Genomic DNA, 23,453 nt, shown 5'->3' with positions numbered 1-23,453 from the left:
TATGCAAATTGTGATTTAGTTATAACTGTACTGTACACTGCCATATATCAGGAACTTAGCGTACAGTTCCTTGCCACAGGAACTTTTCCATATTTGACACGAGAAGCAGAGGGACCCAGACTTTCTCAATTTATAGCACCCATATTGCCTCAGTGACTCTCACAGTACCCCTAAGCCAAAAGAAATACAGTTTTGTTTATTAAGTAGTTAAGTCCAAATAACTAAAAAAGGTATTTATGTTTCAACTGGTAGCCATTTAAAAAATTATACACATAAGTTGAAAGAGAAAAGTAATTTTATTTTATTCTTATATAACCATAATTAATTACTATTGGGATATGTATACCTGTTAGTCACTGCACAACTTCTCAAATGTTGGAATCAGATTGGACACCAGCAGCCTCATTTCCTGTTCCACATTGATTTTTGCACAATACTTGCTTTTTGTCACAGCAACTGCTGAAAACCCAGTTTCACAAAAATATGCCATTAAAAAGAGAATGTACTGCAATCTAATATTGAAACTGAACTACCTCAGGCTGGTGGTGTACTCAGTAACTGACAGACAGCAAGTATTAATTGGCGTTTTCCCTCAAAAATTAAAAATCCCACAGAACACATGTGAATTTGCTGGGGTTGTTTTGGCATACCTTTCGGGAACCAAAGTTTAAGTATTTATATGTTGTGTAGAAAGAGAACTAGGCTGGAAATCGGGACATTTGGATTCTAATCCAAACTCTAAAAGTAATTAGCCATGGTAGTCCTTTTAATTATTTAAGACATATTGGTTCATCTGTGAAAATGAGAGTTACCAGGATCAAATACAAAATTGTATATAGATATATACTTTGGAAACGGAAGTTCTGTGTAATTGTAAAATGATATTCCTATGGAAAAGTATATGATAGACTGAGGTGATATATTATTTAGAGTCATCTGAAGGCATAAATAGTGAGTCTTACAGTTCAGAAGAGAATAGTGATGGTTAGGCAAAGCTCCCTGGAACTGTTTTCAGGCCCTGAGTGGGAGAAGGATTTGGATTGGTGTGCATGGGAGCATGGAAGGGAAGCATAATCTAGAATGCACAAGATTAAGAAAAGAGGAAGAAATAAGTGAGAGAAGTGTTACATGTGGAAGCTGTCATGTGATCATACATGGGAAGTAAACTTGGAAAGGGAGATTAAATTAGTGATGGCCTGGGAAAAGATAACATCTCCATTTCCTTCCAGCCTTGAAAAATATGATTTTTATCTCATCTAGGTTGTTGGGAGCCATTGATGGTCTTGAGTGATGGGTGGTTTGGAAAGATTTTTTTTTCTAGCTCAGTCTTTTCCTAACTGTACTGTATATGTTACTGTAACTGTGTAGCTACGTGGTATAATTATAGATTAAGTTCACTCATAACTATATTTAAATTTTTTAATTTTCCCCCATTTATTAGACAAAATGTGCATTGATCACATTAAATTAGGATTTAAGTGACCTGCCTGCTCTGTCTAGCTTTTGTAAGTTTATAGATTTTAAGGGTTCTGTAGAATAAAGGTTTTGTAGCTTTCTGCCATCAACCAGCAGTTGGGATATAGTGATTTAGTAGAAAACAGGAGAGAGATTGATGGATTAGTTCCTGGAGAGTAGAAACATCTCCTAGATACTCCAGCAGATCAGAAAGAACTGGTAGTCGAAGCAAATAGAAAACTTGTGATCAGCTTGTTTCCTAGCCAGTGTAGTGAGTTCTGATAGAAGCAAGGCTGAGGCCATGGATTGAATTAAATGTGGAATTCGCTATTAGTAAAACAGCTTCCATTTATTTATTTACTTTTAATATTTTTTTTATTTTTTGGGGGGCCACGCCTCATGGCTTGCGGGATCTTAATTCCCTGACCAGGGATCGAACCCGGGCCCTCGGCAGTGAAAGCTCGGAGTCCTAACCACTGGACCGCCAGGGAATTCCCAGTTTCCATTTATTGACTGTCTACTTTGCATTGGGCCCTTTTGTAGCTGTAGTATTTACATCACAATTCTGCAAGGCAAGTGTAAAGTTCAGAAACACTTAAGTGCTTTTCCCAAAGCTACACAGCTACAAAGCCAGGTTTTGAGCACAGTCTGTTTCCATAATGTGCTTGCTTCCTGCTGTACCATGTGCTTAGGACTCAAGAAAAGGTTAAAAGAGTCTATACAGTATTGTTTGATAGTTCCTAGATCTGGAATATCAACCCGAGAAGTGTCTAAAAATAGATCTCCAGCTCTGTTCTCAAGATTCTGATTCAGCAGATGTATACAGTTTGTATATTTAAAAACCCAGGTTGATAATCAAAGTTTAGTAACCAGTAGTCTTGTTAATGAAGAGATGATATATACTTAACAACAGTTTCTAAGAAGCGTATGCAGTGCGTCAGTAGTCTGAGGTGACCAACACCAATAGGAAAGATTGCCTGGTCCAGTGTGGCAGACACAGGTCACACGTGGTTATTGAGCATTTGAAATATGGCTGGTCCAAACTGAGATATTCTGTAAGCATAAAATACAGCAGATTTCAAAGGCCTAGTACAAAAAAAAGAATATGAAATTGCTCATTAGTAATTTTTATATTGATTTACATGTTGAAATGATAACATTTTGGTTATATTTTTGTTAACTAAAATGTATTATTAAAATTAATTTTGTCTGTTTCTTTATATTTTTTAAATGAGGGTACTAGAACATTTAAAATACACCTGTGGGGAATTCCCTGGCGGTCCAGTGGTTAGGACTCGGCACTTTAACTGCCACAGCCTAGGTTCAGTCCCTGGTGTGGGAACTAAGATCCCACAAGCCGTGAGGCGCGGCCAAAAAAATAAAACAATAAAAAATAAAACACACATGTGGCTTGCATTATATTTCTTTTGGACCAGCACTGTTTTAGACTGTTTAGAAAGAAGGTTTTGTAGAGGAGGTGCATTTGGACCAAAGCCCTTCTCAAAAAAAAACAAGAAAGAGATTTCTGTACCAGAGCAGATGGGGAAATGATGGGTGAAGATAAAGGAATGTGGAGGATATATTGGTTATAAGGCTAGATAGATATTATGTGTTATGTCTCAGCCATATTCTGAGGTCTTTTCAGGTACCTCATTTGATTCTTGCAATAATATTATGAGATAAGTACTCTTGTTGATTGTTTTACCCATAATGAAAGGTTTAGAGAGGTTATGTAACTTGCCCATAGACACACAGCTAGCAGGCAGTGAAAGAAGGATTCACATTAGGCACACATTTAACCCAAAAGGTTATACTGCACAAAGATGGTGTGGCCATCTTTGCTGTTGGTCCTGATCTCCTTCATTTCTGTAGGGTGTTTATAAGACTTAGAGAAAGGAATGGAAAGAGCCCCATGTTTCATGCTAATTAATAAAAAGATTTTTCTAGATATATCTTAGTATTACCATTTACATTCCTAGTTTGTATAGTTTTTAAAAGTTAACACATTAGGACTGATGATTGGAATTAAATGGTAATTCTGCAGAATTTTGGTCTTTGGAGTGGAAATCATTTTTTCTTTCAATTCAGTATTTGCTAAGTACCTGCAAAGTACCTGGTACAGGGCTAGGAGAAGGGGGATTCAGAGATAAATCTGACACATTTCCTTCCTTCAAGGAGCTCATAAGTAAGCCATTCATGTATTACATTACCTGTTGAAATATCCTGAAATAATTTTTTTTAATTATGTACTTTTACCCTTTCAGCCAGTAAAGAAGAAGAAAATCAAGCGTGAAATAAAGATTTTGGAGAATTTACGAGGTGGTCCCAACATCATCACACTGGCAGACATTGTAAAAGACCCTGTGGTGAGTATAATAGGTGCTAGTAAGGCCCACCAGGGCTGAGGTGGTGTTTGACCCTGAGCACAACTGGCCTCTGTTTGTTCCTCCTTCTACCATTAAGTCCTGCTTTAAAAGTGCTTAATCAGTTATACCACTTAACTAGCTTGGGTCTTTCTTTCAAAGAGATCTCCACCCACAGACTATTTCTTATTCTTCTAGGCTAAGAGACTGATAGCACTGGAAACTGAAATGTGTTAATCCATTTTGCAAACTCAGGTCCGATGCCGATGGGCGATGGGCGCATTGTTGGGCTGCCTAGAGCCTGGTGAGACTTCAGCTCCATGTGTTCTGTTTGAAATCCATCCCCAATATGACCTAAGTGTGGTGATGATCAGAGTGGGGAGGGCTTATAGCAATAGAGGGTTTCCTACTACTGAGGCAAGGACTGCCAAATTAACCACGTAGTGTCCGCAAACATTGTGCCCACTAAAGCTGCCAGGGCTGTTACTAATGTGTGTTTTCTTTTTCTTTCCCCTAGTCACGAACTCCCGCCTTGGTTTTTGAACATGTAAACAACACAGACTTCAAGGTATAATATATAACCAACCATTTCAAGCTGTTGGGTTTTTAGACCACATAGAAAGTCTTTCAGGGATGTTACTGTTAGAAGAGCTTCCTTCTAACTTACTTAAAAAGAGCTTTTCATCCTTACAGTGCTAATTTTTTTTCCTTTCCTTCCTCCCTTCCTCCCTCCCTCCCTCCCTCCCTTCCTTCCTTTCAGCTGCATCGGGTCTTAGTTGTGGCATGCGGGATCTTCGTTGAGGCACACGGGCTTCTCTAGTTGGTGGCGTGTGTGTTTTCTCTCTAGTTGTGGCGCACGGGTTCCAGGGCACGTGGGCTCTCTCGTTGAGGCACCTGAGCTCAGTAGTTGCGGCATGTGGGCTTAGTTGCCCTGAGGCATGTGGGATCTTAGTTCCCCGACCAGGAATCGACCCCACGTCCCCTGCATTGGAAGGCGATTCTTTACCACTGGACTGCCAGGGAAGTCCTCTTACAGTGCTAAATTTAAATATAGACATACTCTTGTATAAACAATGCTCACTTTCCATATCTTGGTATTTTGCCTTTTTATTTGTTTAGTGCTCTTTCTAATGACCAGTACTTTTATTTCTCACCATTTGACAGTTTACCATTCGTTTTGACAGTTTCCAGTGATGTCATACTTAATGAAAGCAACAGCTCATGTTTAGTCAGGATCTGGCCTTAGGACATTTCTCTTTAAAATGACAAAGTTCAAGAAGAAATGTATTGTGTATATATAAAAGCAAGGACTGCTTGCTTATACCTTAGGATTCCTCAGAAGCTTTGGATTCTAGATCTTAAAAAGAGATGGGTGGGGAAGGGTAGCGTAAATTCTGGTAAAGCGCAAACCTCTGCAACAGATATCTCTGACTTCTGGAAATTCTGGAGAATTTCGGCAATTCTCAATTCCAGCACAACAGAAGAATGTAGGCACTCTCTTGGGTTTTAACTTGTAAAGGTATTTGACTTGCCTTTGCACCAGGCCAGTATCATTCGGTATATGGGTCTTCCCTGGTGGTGCAGTGGTTAAGAATCCGCCTGCCAATGCAGGGGACATGGGTTTGAGCCCTGGTCCAGGAAGATCCCACATGCCACAGAGCAATTAAGCCCGTACGCCACAACTACTGAGCTTGTGCTCTAGAGCCGGCAAGCCACAACTACTGAGCCCGTGTGCCACAACTACTGAAGCCCGCGTGCTTAGAGCCTGTGCTCTACAACGAGAGAAGCCACTTCAGTGAGAAGCCCGCGCACTGCAGCAAAGAGTAGCCCCCACTTGCTGCAGCTAGAGGAAGCCCGCACACAGCAACGAAGACCCAATGCAGCCAAAAATAAATAAATACATAAATTTTTAAAAAAGAAATGTTAGGTATCAATAAATGAGTGAATTCTTTTGCTGAGTGGAGGAAAAAAGGAAGAAGAATTGTTTTAGAATCAGAATGATAACTTCAAGGAGAATGTTGTCAGAGGACACCACTGACCATTTAATGATATGTACTTTTTTTTTTTTTAAGTCTGAAACTCTTTAGAAACTGGGAAAGATACATGACATGTTCAGAGTTTACTTTCATGACATGTTCAGAGTTTACTTTCAAATTGGGACAGTTCTGTTAAATTGGCTCAGCAGATTTGACAGCAATCCATCTGCATACCAACTGGTGATCTGCAGTGCCTGTAACTAGGCCAAAGGTGAATTAATTCCCTACTAAGGAGGCTATGTGTTTGCCCACATGTGTTTTATGAGAAGATCTGGAGGTAAATGAAAAACTACAAATGTATATCAGTGCGTGTTGCATATGTAAATTGGTATGTTCCCAAAAGTAGATTATAGCTTCAGCAATATGAACTTAAGTAATTCTTCACTTTTATATATAGAGTTAAAGACCCAAAGTATCTCTTTCGTGTTATATTGGAGAAGTAGAGACTGATGAACAGACAGATTTTAGAACAGTGGTAAATGAGCCCAGTCTTGATTTGAATTACTACAAATGAGGATGAGAAATGTCCTTCCTTTCAGTACTGTTTCATGGCTCAAATGTTGCATTTGTCTTTAACAGCAATTGTACCAGACGTTAACAGACTATGATATTCGATTTTACATGTATGAGATTCTGAAGGTAAGAGAACCTTGAATACTAAATATCTTTAGATCTCCCCTTTGTTAAATAATCCAAATGACTGTAGAAAAGCCAGTGGGTTAACTTTGTAAAATATGGGGTTTGGGGGTCTGTTTATATAAATTTTAAATAAATTAGTAGCATCAGAATTCTTATGCTGATATAAAGGTTATGGAATAAGGGTCTAGTAAGAATATAATTTACAATGCTTTGGAAGGGGTATTTAGAAGAGAGGTGGGACTCCTTAACAAATATTTGTAATCTCTATCTTGCTCTTATGAAAGTTACAGTTAAATTGTCAAAACTTGTAAAAAAAAAAAAAAACTCCTGGTGTACTTTATTTTACTTAAAATTGAACAAGTAAAACAGTAAACTTTAACTCAGCCCTCAAAGGGCCATTGTCCTAAAGATTATGTAAATCTGTGCTTAGAGATTGGTGATTTAGAATGAACTTTGATTCCTGAAGTGGGATCACCAAATATATTGCTTCCAGTAGTCAGAAGATCAGCTTTATAGATAAGAAGATTGCTAAGAGTTGCCTAGTGTCTTACTAAATGAGGATTGACATAAAGCCTGCATTTGAACCTGAGAAGTATCCTGAAGAGACTAGGCCCGCAGAAATATCTGATCTTTCCATTGACTCGTGCATTCTTGTGGCAAGCAGGACTTCCGAAAGTTAAGGATATGCTTGCCTAACCCTGGGAACCATAGGAACCCAAGTTGCCCTTCAGAAAGGACAAGAACTTGGCTAATGACATCAGCTGACTTGAAGGCCTGGATTAGCAAGCCCCAGAGGTTATGCCACTCACTAGTTTGAGATTGGACATGGTTTTCAAATTGGGTTTGATGTCATAAATCAGGAGTTGGCAAACTCCTTTACAAGGACAAATGGTAAAATATTTGGCGTTGTGGGCCATAGGGTCTTTTCTCACACTACTCACCTCTGATGTTGTAGCATGAAAGCAGCCACAGGCAACATGCAAACAAATAGATGTGGCTGTGTTCCAATTAAGCATTCACAAAAACAAGCAGCAGGCCATATTTGGCCCATGGGCCGTGGTTTGCCGACTTCTACTGCATAGTCTTAGCTGCTAAAGAATTACTGTTCTTTGAATACGAGGTTTGTAGTACAGATCATTTTTCTTCTTTTGAGGGACTCGTGTTTGTAAAAATAATCCAGGCTTTGGGTAAGGGGGAGAAAATGGAAGTCATGTAATTGGTGTACACTTTGAGTCTTTTTAACAAAAAGGATGTTGAAACAACTGTGCAAGAACAGGATTTGAAGTTTAGAGGCCATGCATGGGTTTGCACAAGTCTCTAAAAGATACCTGCGGAAGTGATTGTCCTTACTTTGACTCTCAGGAGTGTTGTGAGGCTAGAAGGAAAACTGTGGAGGAAAACGTAAGGGACTTTAACTAAAAAATCACTCTTATACAAGCTAACGCTTTCCTTTCTTACCTGTTCTTCCCACAGGCCCTGGATTATTGTCACAGCATGGGGATTATGCACAGAGATGTAAAGCCGCATAATGTCATGATTGATCATGAGCACAGAAAGGTAAAGTGATAGATGGACAAGTCTTATTTATCAACATGATAGAGTTAACAGCCCATCTTTAACATTTTATTCCTAGCATCTGTCATAGTCCGTGGTACTGTTAGGCACTTAATAAATATCTGATGAATGAATGAATGAACAAATCAGTGTGGAATCTACAATATGACATTAATGAACTTATCTATGAAACAGACTCACAGACACAGTGAACAAACTGGATGCCAAGGGGGAGGGGTGGTGGGGGAAGAATGGACTGGGAGTTTCTAGAATAGATAAATAACAGGGTCCTACTGTATAGCACAGGGAACTATATTCAATATCCTGTGATAAACCCTAATGGAAAAGAATGTATATATGTGTATGACTGAATCACTTTTCTTTACAGCAGAAATTAACATGACATTGTCAATCAACTAGAATAAAATAAATTTTTTTAAAAAATCACGATGATTAAAACATCATTCATTCATTCATATTCCTATCAAAAAGAAAACAGATTAGTGTAGTGGGTAAAACATTAGTTTTGGCAGGGAACCTGGTTTCTAGTCTTATTTATTGAAAAACTACTCTCTTGGGAAATGCCTTTCTCCTCATCTGCCTCTTTTTTTTTTTTTTTTTTTAACCTATACAGTGGGTATACAAGTAATATTTGTCTTGCATGCCACTAGGTTATTGTGAGAATTAAGTGTGTACAGTTGTGAAATTGATGAAATATTCAGAAAATGCTGCTGCTTATTAGCAAGTATCATGAGGCCCCTGAGCTCTACAAGTACTTTTAATGAAAGCTGCAGTGTTACATTTCTGTTTTTCAAGGTGACCCAAGCCCACCTTTTATGCAGTGATGGCTCTCTGTTGTAGGCTTTGGGGATATAGATGATTTGTTCATTCAGTTAGTATTCTTTTAAGCACATACTATGTAATAGGTATTGTTCTGGAGGCTGGGGATATATGTGTGAGACAAAAATAGATAAAAAATTCTTGTCCGTAGGAGTTCACATCTGGGGGAGACTGGTAGGATAGAAAGTTAAAAGTGATGTGGAAGGGGCTTCCCTGGTGGCGCAGTGGTTGAGAGTCCGCCTGCCGATGCAGGGGACACGGGTTCGTGCCCCGGTCTGGGAAGATCCCACATGCCGCGGAGTGGCTGGGCCCGTGAGCCATGGCCGCTGAGCCTGCGCGTCCAGAGCCTGTGCTCCGCAACGGGAGAGGCCACAACAGTGAGAGGCCCGCATACCGCAAAAAAAAACAAAAGTGACGTGGAAGAAAAAATAAAACAGGAATAGGCAGTGGCAGAGGGTGTTGCAGTTTTAAACAAGGTGGTAAGGAGAAGGTTTCATTAGGAAGGTGACGTTTTGGAGAACACTTGAAGGGAATCAACCATGCAGTCTTGGGAAGAGGATATAGCAGATGCAAACCCCTGAGACAAGAATGTGCTTGGCGTGTTGGAACAGCACAAGGATAGAGCTGGGATAGAATGAACACGGGGAAGAGGGGAAGGAAAGGAGATCAGAGAGATAAATAGAACCAGATCATACAAAACCTGGAAGATCACTGTCAGGCCTTTTCTCCGAAGACACGGGTTTTGCAGGATTTGAGCAGAGGGTTGGTAAGTTCTCACTTGCGTATTTAGAAGTTCACTACGCATCTATTAGAACAGCTAAAGTAAAAAATAGTGACAGTTCCAAATACAGACAAGGATGCAGGGTAACTCAATCTCTCATACATTGCTGATGGGAATGTCAAGTGGCATACTCATTGTGGAAAATGTCAAACTATTGTTTTGTAGTTTGTCAGTTTCTTTAAAAGCTATAAACAATCCAGCAGTGACATTTATCCCAGAGAAACAAAGACTTAGGTCCACACAAAAACCTTCAGTGCATAAATGATTCATCAAACTCTGGTGTATCTATACCATGTAGTATTGTTACTGATTAGTAAGAACTATTGATAATGCAACAGCTTGGATGGGTCTCATGCTGAGTGAAAAAAAGCAGTCTCAAAAAGTTAAACTGATGGTTCCATTTCTATAATACTCTCAAAATGATAGAGTTAGAAAACAGGTTACCAGGGGTTAGAAAGTGAGAGGAAGGTATAGCACAAAGGACGTCTGTGGTGATGTCCTTTATCTTGTGGTGTAAACTATATGAAGCTGCACATGTGATAAAATTGTGTAGTACTATACACACACTTATGCATGTAAAACTGCTGAAAAAGAAAGGTCTCTGAATTGTCATTTTCCTGGTTTTGATACTGTACTATAGTTACGTAAGATATTACCATCAAGGGAACTGGTGAAGGGTACACAGAACATCTCCAAATTCCTATGAATTTATAATAATTTTTAAATAAAAATACTTTTTAAAAGGATCATTCTGGTTCCTGTGTGGAGAATTGAGGGTAAAAGTGAAAGGTAGACCAGTTAAGAAAAGCAGCTATTGTAGTAAATCAGAGATTGGTGATGGCATGGACCGGAGCAAGGGCAGTGGATGTGATGATATGGTCAGAATATGGTAGAGCCAACAGGATTTGTTGACAGATTAGACTTGGGGTGGAAGGGAGACAAGAGTCCAGGGTGAAAAGTTTTTGACCTGGGGCTTCTGTGGTGGCGCAGTGGTTGAGAGTCCGCCTGCCGATGCAGGGGACATGGGTTCGTGCCCCGGTCCGGGAGGATCCCACATGCTGCGGAGCGGCTGGGCCCGTGAGCCATGGCCACTGAGCCTGCATGTCCGGAGCCTGTGCTCCGCAATGGGAGAGGCCACAACAGTGAGAGGCCCGTGTACCGCAAAAAAAAAAAAAGAGTTTTTGACCTGAATGACAGGATAAATGGAAGGTAACAGAGGAGGAGGAATCTGTGGGAGAAACAGGTTTTGCAGGGAATTATCAGAGGTTTAGTTTTGAGATGTCTGTTAGGTGATCACAGAGAGATGGCTGGTGATATGTGTGGGCTAGAGAGTATAAGTGGGAGAAGCAGAGATACTGTGTGTGAGGCCACAGACCAGAAATAGTCATCTGGGAATACTTATTGATAAGACAGGAAGCTCAGGGACAGCTCTAGAGCACTGATATTAAGAGGTTGAAGAGAAAGATGATAAAAAAAAGTGATATTTTCTTTCATACCTTTTGTTATATTTCCCTTTGTTTACTAAAAGAAGACACTGAACCTAATTAACAGTGAACTTTTGGAGACAGTGCTGGAGCAGTCAGGCATTACTCAGACCCTACTGCTCACACTTCAAATCCTGGTCATGGTTTGCACACAAAGGGCAAATAGGTTGCCTTTTTTTTTTTTTTTTAATTGGGGTATAGTTGCTAAGGTTGCCTCTTGTCCTTGCTACTACTGTTTCCACTTTCAGGATACATTTTGGTAAGAGCTGTTTTGTGTGGCTTTTCTCTTACTGCATTCACTCAGTAAATATTTTTAGGTTTTCTCCTGTGTACTGGGCATTACATTGAATTCTAAAAATTAGCAAAGGTGAATAAAACAGTCCCTACCCTCAAGGATCTTACCGTCCATATTTTTTTTAAACGTTTTCTTCTTTACTCAGTTTTTTTTTAATAAATTAATTTTATTTATTTATTTTTGTCTGCGTTGGGTCTTTGTCGTTACTCGCAGGCTTCCTCTAGTTGTGGCAAACAGGGGTTACTCTTCATTGTGGTGTGCAGGCTTCACATTGCGGTGACCTCTCTTGTTGCAGAGCACGGGCTCTAGGCACACGGGCTTCAGTAGTTGTGGCATGCAGGCTCAGTAGTTGTGGCTTGAGGGCTCTAGAGTGCAGGCTCAGTAGTTGTGGCACACGGGCTTAGTTGCTCCGCGCTTAGTTGCTCCGCGGCATGTGGGATCTTCCCAGACCAGGGATCGAACCCACGTCCCCTGCATTGGCAGGCAGATTCTTAACCACTGCGCCACCAGGGAAGTCCCCAGTCCATCTTTTTTTAAAAGGTAGCAAACAAATATTCAGTAAAGAGCTGTAGGTTCTATTAAAGAAATTTATCTGAGGTTGGTTGGGGGGGGGGCATATCAAAGACAATAGTTGCTTCTATTTGCATAATTAGAAAAGACTTCATTAAAGGAGCTAACTTAAATAACTCAAAAGATGAGGTGTTCACCACAGTAGGAGTCTATATTGAATAGTGGAGACATTCTAGTCAGATGAGCAGTTTAAGAAATTTGCAAGCAACCGCATAGCACAGGGAGATCAGCTCAGTGCTTTGTGACCACCTAGAGGGGTGGGATAGGGAGGGTGGGAGGGAGGGAGACTCAAGAGGGAAGAGATATGGGGACATATGTATATGTATAACTGATTCACTTTGTTATAAAGCAGAAACTAACACACCATTGTAAAGCAATTATACTCCAATAAAGATGTTTTAAAAAAAATCACTAAAAAAAAATTTGCAGAAGCACAGAATGAGATTGTATTTTTCAGGAACTGTAAGTCTCACTAGAGCAAAGGAATTAGATCCTGGAGAGAACCCTGTATGTCAAGCTAAGAAGTTTTATTTTCATCCTAAATGCAATAGGTGGTCACTGAAGGGGTTTCAATAGAGAGTGACATGGCTGTTATTTTTAAAAAGATTAGTCTAGGGAATTCCCTGGGGGTCCAGTGGTTAGGACTCTGTGCTCTTGCTGCCGAGGGCCCGGGTTTAATCCCTGGTCAGGGAACTAAAATCCCACAAGCTGCACAGTGCAGCCAAAAAAAAAAAGAGTACTCTAATGGCAGTGTGAGGGGTAACTTAAAAGATAAAGTCACTCATTATTTATTATCTTTTTCTTTCAGCTACGGCTAATAGACTGGGGTTTGGCTGAGTTTTACCATCCTGGCCAAGAATATAACGTCCGAGTTGCTTCCCGATATTTCAAAGGTCCTGAGCTCCTTGTAGACTATCAGGTGAGAAGAGGAGGGCAGATAAAATTTTGGTCCTTGTGTTTATTTTGCACATAATTTGCCAAAAATGTCATTTTGCACTTTTGAGTAGGCCATTTATGCACATCCATGGCTATCCCTTTTATATGAATGTAAAATATGAATCACTTCAGTTCATCTGCCACAACTTACGTTTGTATTGTCATAATGTCAGTAGAATATGAATAGATCTGCATTTGATCCTAACTGAAGAGAAAGACACACAGCTAATTTGAGAATTGTAAGCTAGATTTAACCAACCTTAAAAGTAGGGCTTCCCTGGTGGCGCAGTGGTTGAGAGTCCGCCTGCCGATGCAGGGGACACGGGTTCGTGCCCCGATCCCGGAAGATCCCACATGCCGCGGAGCGGCTGGGCCCGCGAGCCATGGCCGCGGAGCCTGTGTGTCCGGAGCCTGTGCTCCGCAACGGGAGAGGCCACAGCAGTGAGAGGCCCGCGTACAGCAAAAAAAAAAAAAAAAAAAAGTAAACTGAAAAAAGTGTTCTCTTCTTAAATTATACCTAGATATAAAGACCTTCCCTCTACCAAAAAAGAAAAGAAAGCACTCTTCTCACGGAAACAAAATCCTTGGGAATACCTTTCCTGTCCCAGTCCTCCCAGGTGTTATTATCAGATACCTTAAAAAGTTCAGACTCTGTCCTAGAAATTCCTTTTCTGGGGTCTTGAGGATATAACCCTGAGTTCAAAAAACATTTTATACATAAAAATATTCTTTACAACATTATTTATAATGGTGAAAAACAGAACACTATCCTGTTGTAGGGGAAGTTAAAGATTAAATTCTGAAGCATTCATGCAATAAAAAAAAGATACACGTTAGAAGGTTTCCATAGGCTGACAATTGGGTTGTTCTTACATAAGTTAAGAAAGTCATTCAAAATAGTACGTACAGATTTAAAATGAGAGGGTGGGGGAGCATGGGTGGGAATGCACAGAAGAAAAATATGTTTTTGGTATTTGGACTTTAAGTCAGTGGAGTGGTTTGTTTTTAATAAAAAGCTTTTCTAAAAAAATTTGAAGTGACAGGATTCATTCTTGTCATTTCATGTGTGATGACGACATTTTCTTTAATGCAGATGTATGATTATAGTTTGGATATGTGGAGCTTGGGTTGTATGCTGGCAAGTATGATCTTCCGGAAGGAGCCATTTTTCCATGGACATGACAATTATGATCAGGTGATATATGTTGTTCCTATTAGGACATTTACTGGTCTTACCTAGTGACGGCCAGATCTGCTTACCCGCTAGAAACTGCAGTGGATCTTGCTAAAATACAGATGCCTGGTCCCCCCCCCACACACCTGAGAGCTATTAAATTAATAAGTTAGAATCTGAGAGTGGGACCCTAGAATAATTTTCAATTAATGGCTTGTCAGCCAACCTGACATTGATCCTCAGATTGGTGTCTTGGGAACTATTGGTTTAGCTTATTGAAATTAGAGTTTTTCCTTTGCATTGCTTGTTTAATTGTGAGATATACTTGTATATACATGTTTTAGGAAATATTTTACAATTCAAAGAATAATAGTTTAAAATATAGGATATTACCTTAGAATCTCCTAATGTGAGCTTTCATTAGGGTTAGGAATGTTTTCTCCAGCATGTTGGTTTATATGTGGTATTTCTGTGATCCTTTTGTCTCGTCATACGGATTGAGTTGACGTATGTCAGTAGAAATATAGATGGTATTTTTTATACTAGCTGCACTTCCCCTTGTAGATCAAGGGGCCATTTCATTCAAGGGAACCTGGAATGATTCTAGGGCCTTGTGGAAGGTACTGTTGCCTTGTTTGAGCACAATGACTTTTTTAATTAAACTTTATTTTGAGGTAATGTAAATTCATGTGAAGTTGTAAGAATTAATACAGAGAAATATGGTGTGCCTTTTATCCAGTTTCCCCCTAATATAACTTTTTGCAAAACTATGTACAGTATCACAACCAGGATGTTGATATCAATATAACCAAGGTACAGAACACCTCTGTCACCTCAAGGATCCTTCATTTGCCCTTTTGTAGTCGCACCAACTTCCCCTCCCCCTCTTTCATGCTTCTCTGTTGTAATCTCCATTTCTACAATTTTATCATTTCGAGAATGTTATATACATATGATGACCATTTTTCACATGAGTCGAAGAATACCATGTGAATTCAGTTAAAATCAGCAACTCTTTATCAGGTGCCATGTAGAATTGAGGAATATAGACAAAAAGAAAAAATAACCCCTCATCTCAAAAGTTCTTCATAGTCTATCTAGCAAGGGAACCAAACATATAAGAAAGTAAGTTACAGTAGTAAATGTCAGAGTAGAAGTGTAGACAAGATACAAAAGACAGTTGTAATGGGAATGAGTGGTCTGAGTATATGGGGTTTGGGGGGAGCTTCCCAAAGGAAGTGACATCTTCAGCTGGGTTTGTAAGGGGGAAAAAATAAGACTTCACCAGAAGGAAGGAAGCAGGTTATAAAGTGGTTTGCTTTTTCTGTTTGATACATTCACATCAGTAATAACTTAGGGAACGTTACATGGAAATCCATTCATGTTGTGCAAAAAAATTTGAAGTAAATTGGGTGTAACATTCATACCTGTAGCCATGATGATCCCGTTCTGTTAATTCAGTCATGGTTAATTGTTGATTTAATCATGTAATATGCTTTTGGTGTGGGTTTTGTCTTCTTCAATCCTAGTTGGTGAGGATAGCCAAGGTTCTGGGGACAGAAGATTTATATGACTATATTGACAAATACAACATTGAATTAGATCCACGTTTTAACGATATCTTGGGCAGGTAAGTCACAAAATAAAATCTTTGCATCTGTGCCTTAAGCAGTTTGGGTGTAAACTGGTACTTTGGATCCCCAGAATAGTTATGTTCTCTTTGCCAACACTGCTGAGGTATCTCTGGTCCACTGCTACAGAATGCTGCATAGGCAGGCCTGTGATAAAGCATTGGATTGAATGGCCATTTCCCCAGATTCACTCACAGGATTCTGAGTGTGGAGGTTGTAGTCAGAAGATTCCTGACTATGTAGAGTCTAGTAGAAGGGTTACAGTTGAGTCAGAAATCAAAACCTCCTGATTCAGCTTGCTTCTCTAAATGACAGAATTGTCTGTAAGAGAAAGAAATAGTCATAGAATAAGTACATGCTTCAAGACTGATGTGCAGACAACAGACTCTAAAAATAGTGACTAGACACAATACTAGCTCATTCACCACTTAACAGGAAGAGGTGAACTTTCTTGATACAAAGGCTTTTGCTGGCCAAGTGGCAAAGATGCCAGGAAAGGGGGTGTGGGGGATGGGGAGGGAGGCCTGGTTAGCCCAGCCACCTGGCCCTCCTTGCTGTGCAGGAGCATTCAGTCCTGTAAAGTAACCTGAATTATGTGTCATAAAATTGTGGGGACCCAGATTTCTCTTTTCTGCAACACTGCTATTTCCAGTCTCTCCAATTAGTTTTGTTGTCTCTGCAGTGGCAGAGCGGTATAAGACTAGTCTCTGGAGTTTTTATTTCTCTTGTGATTGGCTGGAATCCTAGCCACTAAGGAAAATGTAGGAGTGAAATGTTGGGCACTTCTCTGCCCCTTGGTCCATTTCTCATTCCCCCTTTTGGCTTTGCAGACATTCCCGTAAGCGATGGGAACGCTTTGTCCACAGTGAAAACCAGCACCTTGTCAGCCCTGAGGCCTTGGATTTCCTGGACAAGCTGCTGCGGTACGACCACCAGTCACGGCTCACCGCAAGAGAGGCCATGGAGCACCCCTATTTCTGTGAGTCCAGCTGTTCAGTCCACAGAGCCTGTGCAGGCCTGCCCAGTAGATTGTACCAGGCAGGGGAGAATATATGCTGTGAAGGAAGCTCTGGGCCCAGAGCCCTACAGAACAGAATTGGAATTCCAGCCTCCTGTGCTTAGCTTCACCCACAATGAGCCTTGGTTTCTTCAGTGGGGACCATGATTGTTGAGAGGATTCTTATCTAACAGAGTACCTGACTCATGATCACTGCTAAATAAATTGCTTTTCTTACTGTGTGGGTGACACTTCTCAGTGGCTAGTCTGCAGTGGTTGGATTAGAACATACAGCCCTATATCTGTCCTGTCTCTTGTTAATCATTTGTTGGAGAGAGCCAGAAAGGCTTGAAAACCTTATTGTATGAACACCTTGACCTAGGTTGTAAGTATAGCTAACTACTGTCATGAGTGAAAATGCCACTTAGCTGCACCCATCCTCACTGGGTTGGGTTGTTCCTTGGGGAGTGGTGGGATGGTATTTTAGTGAATCAATTACACTCTTGCTCAGTCTCCTGTACCTGAAGCAGACTGAAAGGCTGATGGAGATGTAGAGTGAAGTCTGTGGTCATAGCACTAATTTGCGCAAGCCTGTAGTTTTGGCCTATTTGGCACCAAGCTGTGAACTGCAGTAAAACCAATTCACTCTGATAATATATTTCTGTCTGGGTAATGGTAGATTGTATTATGTCATTAAACTCTAACAGGATTGGTTTTGTTTTAAATTAGCTCTACTATGGATAATTACCTCCTTTTCCTACTATTTAGTTTAGTAGTTGGCCTTTACCACAGTTTGACAGGAAAGATAGTTCTATTTTGTATTACTTGTTCAATTCATAGTGGGCAGTTGACGCCTTAATTCTATTACTAAGGGAATAATATGGAATACAAATAAAATGTAAAGAATGAGGATGACTGCTTTAAGGCCCCAGCCCATTAGTTTAATCCTTCAAGCATAACAGAATCTAACCTTTTTGTCTCTTTTCTAGACACTGTTGTGAAGGACCAGGCTCGAATGGGCTCATCTAGCATGCCAGGGGGCAGTACGCCTGTCAGCAGCGCCAATATGATGTCAGGTCAGTTCATTGGTAAATTTATTTTTTTAAAAAAAGATAGAAGTCAGTTACCATTCTTAATTTTGCTCCCTCTTTGTGACCTGATTTCAGTGGCCCTCCCTCTTCTCTATAATGATTACCTTATTGACATACTGACCTGTATGGCTCTCCCCACCAGGTTTCAGGATGCTTTTGAAACCTGGTATACCTTAATGGCCCTGCCTTGAGTAAGAGTATCAACAGTCTCTTCTAGGCCAGAATCACAAAAATTATTTGGGACTTGAAAGTCTCAACAAGCCATGAAGAGTAAAGAGATCCTTTCATCTCACAGGTTAGACTGACAGTAGGTGATGCTGTCCTCAGAAACAAGATGAAGAAAATGAGGGAGAGTAGAGATGGGGTTTGTACATGGGTATATATGCATATAAGAATGGTTCTTGGGCTTCCCTGGTGGCGCAGTGGCTAAGAATCTGCTTGCCAATGCAGAGGACACGGGTTCAAGCCCTGGTCCAGGAAGATCCCACATGCTGCAGAGCAACTAAGCCCGTGTGCCACAACTACTGAGCCTGCACTCTAGAGCCCGCAAGCCACAACTGCTGAAGCCTGTGCGCCTAGAGCCCGTGCTCCGCAACAAGAGAAGCCATTGCAATGAGAAGCCTGCGCACCGCAACGAACAGTAGCCTCTGCTTGCTGCAACTAGAGAAAAGCCCGCGCGCAGCAACAAAGACCCAACACAGCCAAAAATAAAATAAATAAAATAAATTAATTTAAAAAAGAATGGTTCTCTGAGTTTTTCCAGAGCAACTACAGTGTGCCTAGTAAATTATAATGGTTTATATGAAATTATCTTTAATGTTGTTGAGTCATTATGATTTAGAGCGAGTTTTTACCCAGAAGAAACCACAGTTACCCAAAAGAAACCATAGGCCTGTCCCCTAAGAATTATATATGTGGGCAGCATCCACATGGATATACTCGTGATTGTGAGGGCACTTAACTCAGACACCCTCAAAGAATTGCTGTTGTCTGAATTCTTTTTTTAAAGAACTAGCTGCCATCTAGAGTTTATCCTCTGGGTATCATGCCAACGTGCAAAATTATATATGTCCAAGGTTACTCATTCTAGCCTTATCTGTAATCAAAGAACATTAAAAACAGCTCCGTGTAGAGTAGGGAATTGATAAAATGAATTACAGGGCATCCATTCAGTGGAATGCTATATGGCTAGAGAAAAGAATGAGTGTTTCGTGTTCTTGTCTAGTTTCAACTCCAAAGTAGTAATGTGAAATGAAGAAAGCAAGATGCAGGACCATGTCCAAGACCGGGAATGGGCAAGAATATATAATCACATTCTTATATGTGATTCTTATATGCATATTTTTATAAAATTATATTTAAGTATATACATAAAATATTTCTGGAAGGATACACCCCAAAAGTGGTGCCATAAGTTGGCCAAGTGACAGGACAAGGGAGAATTCTCACTGTATACTCTTCTCAGCTGTTTTTGAGTCATATAACTATATTAGCTATTCAGAAAATATATAACATTTTGAAAATGTAAAGAACCAGCTGATTGAGGGCAGTCTAACAGGTAATCTGATCATGGGTGGAAGAAACTAAATGGAAGTAAATCCTAAAACACTATTTTAGTTTACAGATGAAAAATGATCCTTTCTGCACTGAAAATGCTGGCTAACAAGGGAAGGTGGTCATGAGCATGAGCTTTGACTCCAGCCTTCTACTGTTCAGTTCATAGTGACTAGCCACATGTGGCTATTTATATTAACTGAAATCAAATAAAATTTTAAAATCAGTTGCTTAGCTACACTAGCCACATTGCAAGTGCTCAGTAGTCACATATGGCTAGTGGCCATCACGTTAGTACAGATTACAGAGCATAAAGTTTGGTTGGACATGCTGCCCTAGACAGGCTTGGGTTGGAATCCAAGCATAGATGCCACTTACTAGCCATGCACCTTGGACAAACTGCTTAAACTCTCCAAACTTAGATTTATTTACCTGTCTACTAAATTTATTGGAGCTTGTCATTTTAATTTGTGAAGATTTAATTTGAGATTAGATTTACTTTGTAAAAATCTAAGGAGAGGCCTTTAATAAAATGAGAATTTGTGTCACTTTTGCGATAGGTGCTCTGAAAAACTGGTGACTAAGATTTCCATGGTTAGTGTCTCTAGCTCACTGTCAGCTGTTGTCTTTCAGGGATTTCTTCAGTGCCAACCCCTTCACCCCTTGGACCTCTGGCAGGCTCACCAGTGATTGCTGCTGCCAACCCCCTCGGGATGCCTGTTCCAGCTGCCGCTGGCGCTCAGCAGTAATGGCCCCTTCTGTCTCCTGATGCCTGAGCAGAGGTTGGGGAGTCCACTTACTCCCTTGATGCAGCTTACGCCTGGCGGGGAGGGGTGAAATACTTCAGAAGCACCGTGTCTGAACCGTTGCTTGTGGATTTATAGTAGTTCAGTCATAAAAAAAAAAAAAAAAATTACAATAGGCTGATACTCTTTTTTTTCTTTTTTTTTTCTTTCTTTTTTTTTTTAACTCAAACTTTTCATAACTCAGGGGATTCCCTGAAAAATTATCTGCAGGTGGAATATTTCACGGACAAATTTTTTTCTCCCCTTCCAAATTCAGTTCCTCATCACTAAAGAACAAAGAAAAACCAGCCTCAATTCTGGCTGCTGCGTTTGGGTGGAGATTTCTTCCCGTGCCCACCATTGCTCCCCTACCATCCCACACTTTGAGGGGTTTGTATTTCACGCTCTCCTCCGGAGATTACAAAAATGTAGTCTCTTGAAGGGAGGTGGGAAGGAAGGAGGAAGGAAGGACCCAACCTATAAGAGCAGTGTACTGCTAGTCACTTATATCACTTTACTCCAAAAGTGCTTCAGTGGGGTTATACTGGTGAATCTAGTGGAAATGTGTCTTAGTTACACTGAGATGCTGAAAATCTACCCAAAGTGCAGACAGGTCCTGAAAATGTCTGTTCAGTATGAATCATGTCTTGACCTAACCTAAATCCAACTCACTTATAATTTAGTTTCAGTTCAGTTTCACACTTCAATACCGTCCCTCCCAGGCTCCTTCCCTTGGTCCTCTTCCCCTTTCATCTCCCAACATGCTGGTAGGAGGGGGAAGGCAACATCTTTTTCAGGTTTCTTGGACTTGGCCCTTTTGAATTCAGTTAGTTACTGGGTATAATTATTTTTTACAAAAGAAAAAAACATTGTCTATGTTGGTTTCATGCTAGTAATTCTTGAAGAGCTAATGAGAGATGTGGCCACTGCATTTTACTTTAAGCTTTCTACCTTCTTTTCCTCCTACCTTCCCCTTCCCTCACATGCCATCCATTGAGCAGACCTGCCCCTCAGTCTTGTAAATGGACCTGAGAGGTAGGAGCAGGGCCACTATCTCCAGTGAAACTGAAATGGTAGACCTGGAATTGTGGGAAAACTAAACTCTCTTGTTACAGCCCTGCCACCCCTTGCTGTGTGTATATATATAATACTTTGTCCTTCACATGTGAAAGATCCAGTGTTGGAATTCTTTGGTGTAAATAAACGTTTGGTTTTATTTATCAAGGTTAGATTTAAGTTCCCTGTGTAAAGGTCTCGCTGGGTGGGTGGCTCACGTTCACATCTGAGGGGCCTGCAGCCCTGTACCGTGGAGGCTTCCCAAGGCCCCCATTTTTATACAACCCTCGTGCAACCCATGGTACCGGGCAGGCAGAGAGGCCTTAAAAAAGCTCCACAAGCCAAAGCGTCTCTGGGGATTAAGGATCCTTTGCCATAAATTCATTTTGTGTCTCAGCAGTGCAGGGATTGGGGGTGGGAAAAGTCGCCAGTTTTTGTGTGTTTGTGTGTGTAAAGTGGATTTTCCACTGTAATCCAGCCACCTAAGTTTATCAGGTGCTTCACTGAGGAAGCCTAGTTTTTTAAGCACAATAGCAAAACCATCAGCTCTGTATTTTCTCCTGTTGCTTCATTACCATAGCTGCTTGTGGGGACTAGGAAAAATTCTTCCAACATATTTTAAGGCCTGAAGTCTTAGTTCCCCATTCTCCTACCTTTATAGATTCACAAGTCTTTCTCACCTGGGCGTCATAGATAAACATAATTGTTTGAGGAGTTGAATTTAATGAACTTACCTAACTTTGTAACCCATCTTAGCTCTAGTAACTTTATCAAAGGTGGTGGCTTTAGTGAATATAATGGTAAACTTTAGAGGAAGCTAAAGCCTCCTTTTATAATGCTTCTCAACCATAGGGAAAACATTCTGACTATGTGGCAGGGTGATCTCCTTCGTGGCCACTTACAGTGGATATTTATTGTTCTCGACCCTTTTATGCCCTAGAATGCTGTGGGGGTTACCATGTCGAATTTGTGCAGAACCTCAAAGCACCAGATGTGCCAGAGATGCAGTTTGAGATTATGTTTGCACTGGATTGTGATTTGAACAGGACACTTACGACTGATGAATTATTTCTTTTGAGGTGGGGAGGAGGGCTGTAAATCAAGACTTCACATCCCACCCTTGTAGCTCAGAGAACCTAGGTGTAGCTGAGGCTGATGTGGGGAGCTGCAAACAGCTGGACCTCCTGACATGCATCAGACCTTGCAAGAAACGTAAGGTGAATGCAGAGGACTCTGAGATGCCACCCAAGAGCCTTTTAAAAGAAATAGAAGTATTTAAAATGCTACTTAAGGAGTCACTGCAGAAGCATGAAAAAAAAAAAAGACCCAATTGGGTGGGTGGGTGGGGGGCAAGGGTTTACAGAGTAACAACTTCTGTGTTGTTGTAAATTACCTCATCTGTATACCTTGTATTGGGACACTTCATTTCTCAGCACTACCTGTGTCTGCACTGATTAGATGGCAGGAAATGGAAAGCCAATGTAAGATAGTTGTGTTGGCAGTTACTCTGAAAGGTTCTTTAAGTATTTTTTTAACTTTGTTTGAAGTGCTCCCTCCCCCCTTTTAAGTTTGAAGTCATAAGTTCCCCCTCCCCACCTTGATGATTTATTGGTTGTAATTGTATTGCATTTGGTATAACTAAAACATAACTGTGCTGGGAAGAAGTTGTGCCATGAAGGTCTTTAATTTTTTTTAAATAAAAACATTTAAACAAATGAAAAGTCCCTGCAGCCTGAGCAATATGCTTCTCCAACCGACACCGTGTGTGTGATAGATGGCTTAGTTCTCAAGTGCTTTGAATTTAATACTGGGCTGATGGAGTTGTGAAGTGGGATGAATTAAGGTTGGTTGAGGGCCACTGAAGTGTAGGACATTGAGATACAGTGAAGAGAGCATGATGTTGTTGCTAAACAGGACTGGTTTCATCCTGCCCTCATCACATACTTGGCTACTTGGCAAGTTACTTCTGAATCTGTTTCATCATCTATAAAATGGAGCCACTGCTTCTTTGGGATTAAATGAGAGTAAATGTCAAGTGTCTGGCACCTGTTATGCCCTTGTTCAACCTAATACCCCTGGCCCCTGGTATGGGGGATTAGTCCTTGGCCCTGACTTTGCAAGTAATTCACAGTATGATCTCTCCTCTGGCTCACTTGGGACCAGTGTGTGTTCAGTCAGGGGAGTCTGGATGAGATGTCTTCTGAGTTCCTTT

At 40.6% G+C, this 23,453-nt stretch overlaps 1 protein-coding gene across 2 annotated transcripts in view; it reads left to right on the top strand.

Annotated features, from left to right (window-relative positions):
- The window catches only part of CSNK2A1 (casein kinase 2 alpha 1), a 56,783-nt gene extending 33,821 nt beyond the window's left edge, over nucleotides 1-22,962 (top strand). The window contains exons 4-13 of one of the 2 annotated variants that reach the window (XM_060120494.1): nucleotides 3,720-3,821; nucleotides 4,336-4,386; nucleotides 6,434-6,493; nucleotides 7,967-8,050; nucleotides 12,826-12,936; nucleotides 14,047-14,148; nucleotides 15,657-15,757; nucleotides 16,589-16,737; nucleotides 17,745-17,831; nucleotides 20,034-22,962. In XM_060120494.1, the coding sequence (XP_059976477.1) occupies nucleotides 3,720-3,821; nucleotides 4,336-4,386; nucleotides 6,434-6,493; nucleotides 7,967-8,050; nucleotides 12,826-12,936; nucleotides 14,047-14,148; nucleotides 15,657-15,757; nucleotides 16,589-16,737; nucleotides 17,745-17,831; nucleotides 20,034-20,149 (963 nt within the window). In that variant the 3' untranslated portion in view covers nucleotides 20,150-22,962. Of the gene's footprint in view, nucleotides 1-3,719; nucleotides 3,822-4,335; nucleotides 4,387-6,433; nucleotides 6,494-7,966; nucleotides 8,051-12,825; nucleotides 12,937-14,046; nucleotides 14,149-15,656; nucleotides 15,758-16,588; nucleotides 16,738-17,744; nucleotides 17,832-18,296; nucleotides 18,559-20,033 lie in introns of those variants that run through there. The other variant, XM_060120495.1, reaches the window with a different exon arrangement.
- Nucleotides 22,963-23,453: the final 491 nt, after the last annotated feature.

This window comes from Mesoplodon densirostris, chromosome 16, assembly GCF_025265405.1.
Source record: "Mesoplodon densirostris isolate mMesDen1 chromosome 16, mMesDen1 primary haplotype, whole genome shotgun sequence".
Taxonomy (NCBI): Eukaryota; Metazoa; Chordata; class Mammalia; order Artiodactyla; family Ziphiidae; genus Mesoplodon; species Mesoplodon densirostris.
The sequence above is the reverse complement of the archived record's forward strand: the minus strand, read 5'-3'. Positions and strand labels throughout refer to the sequence as shown.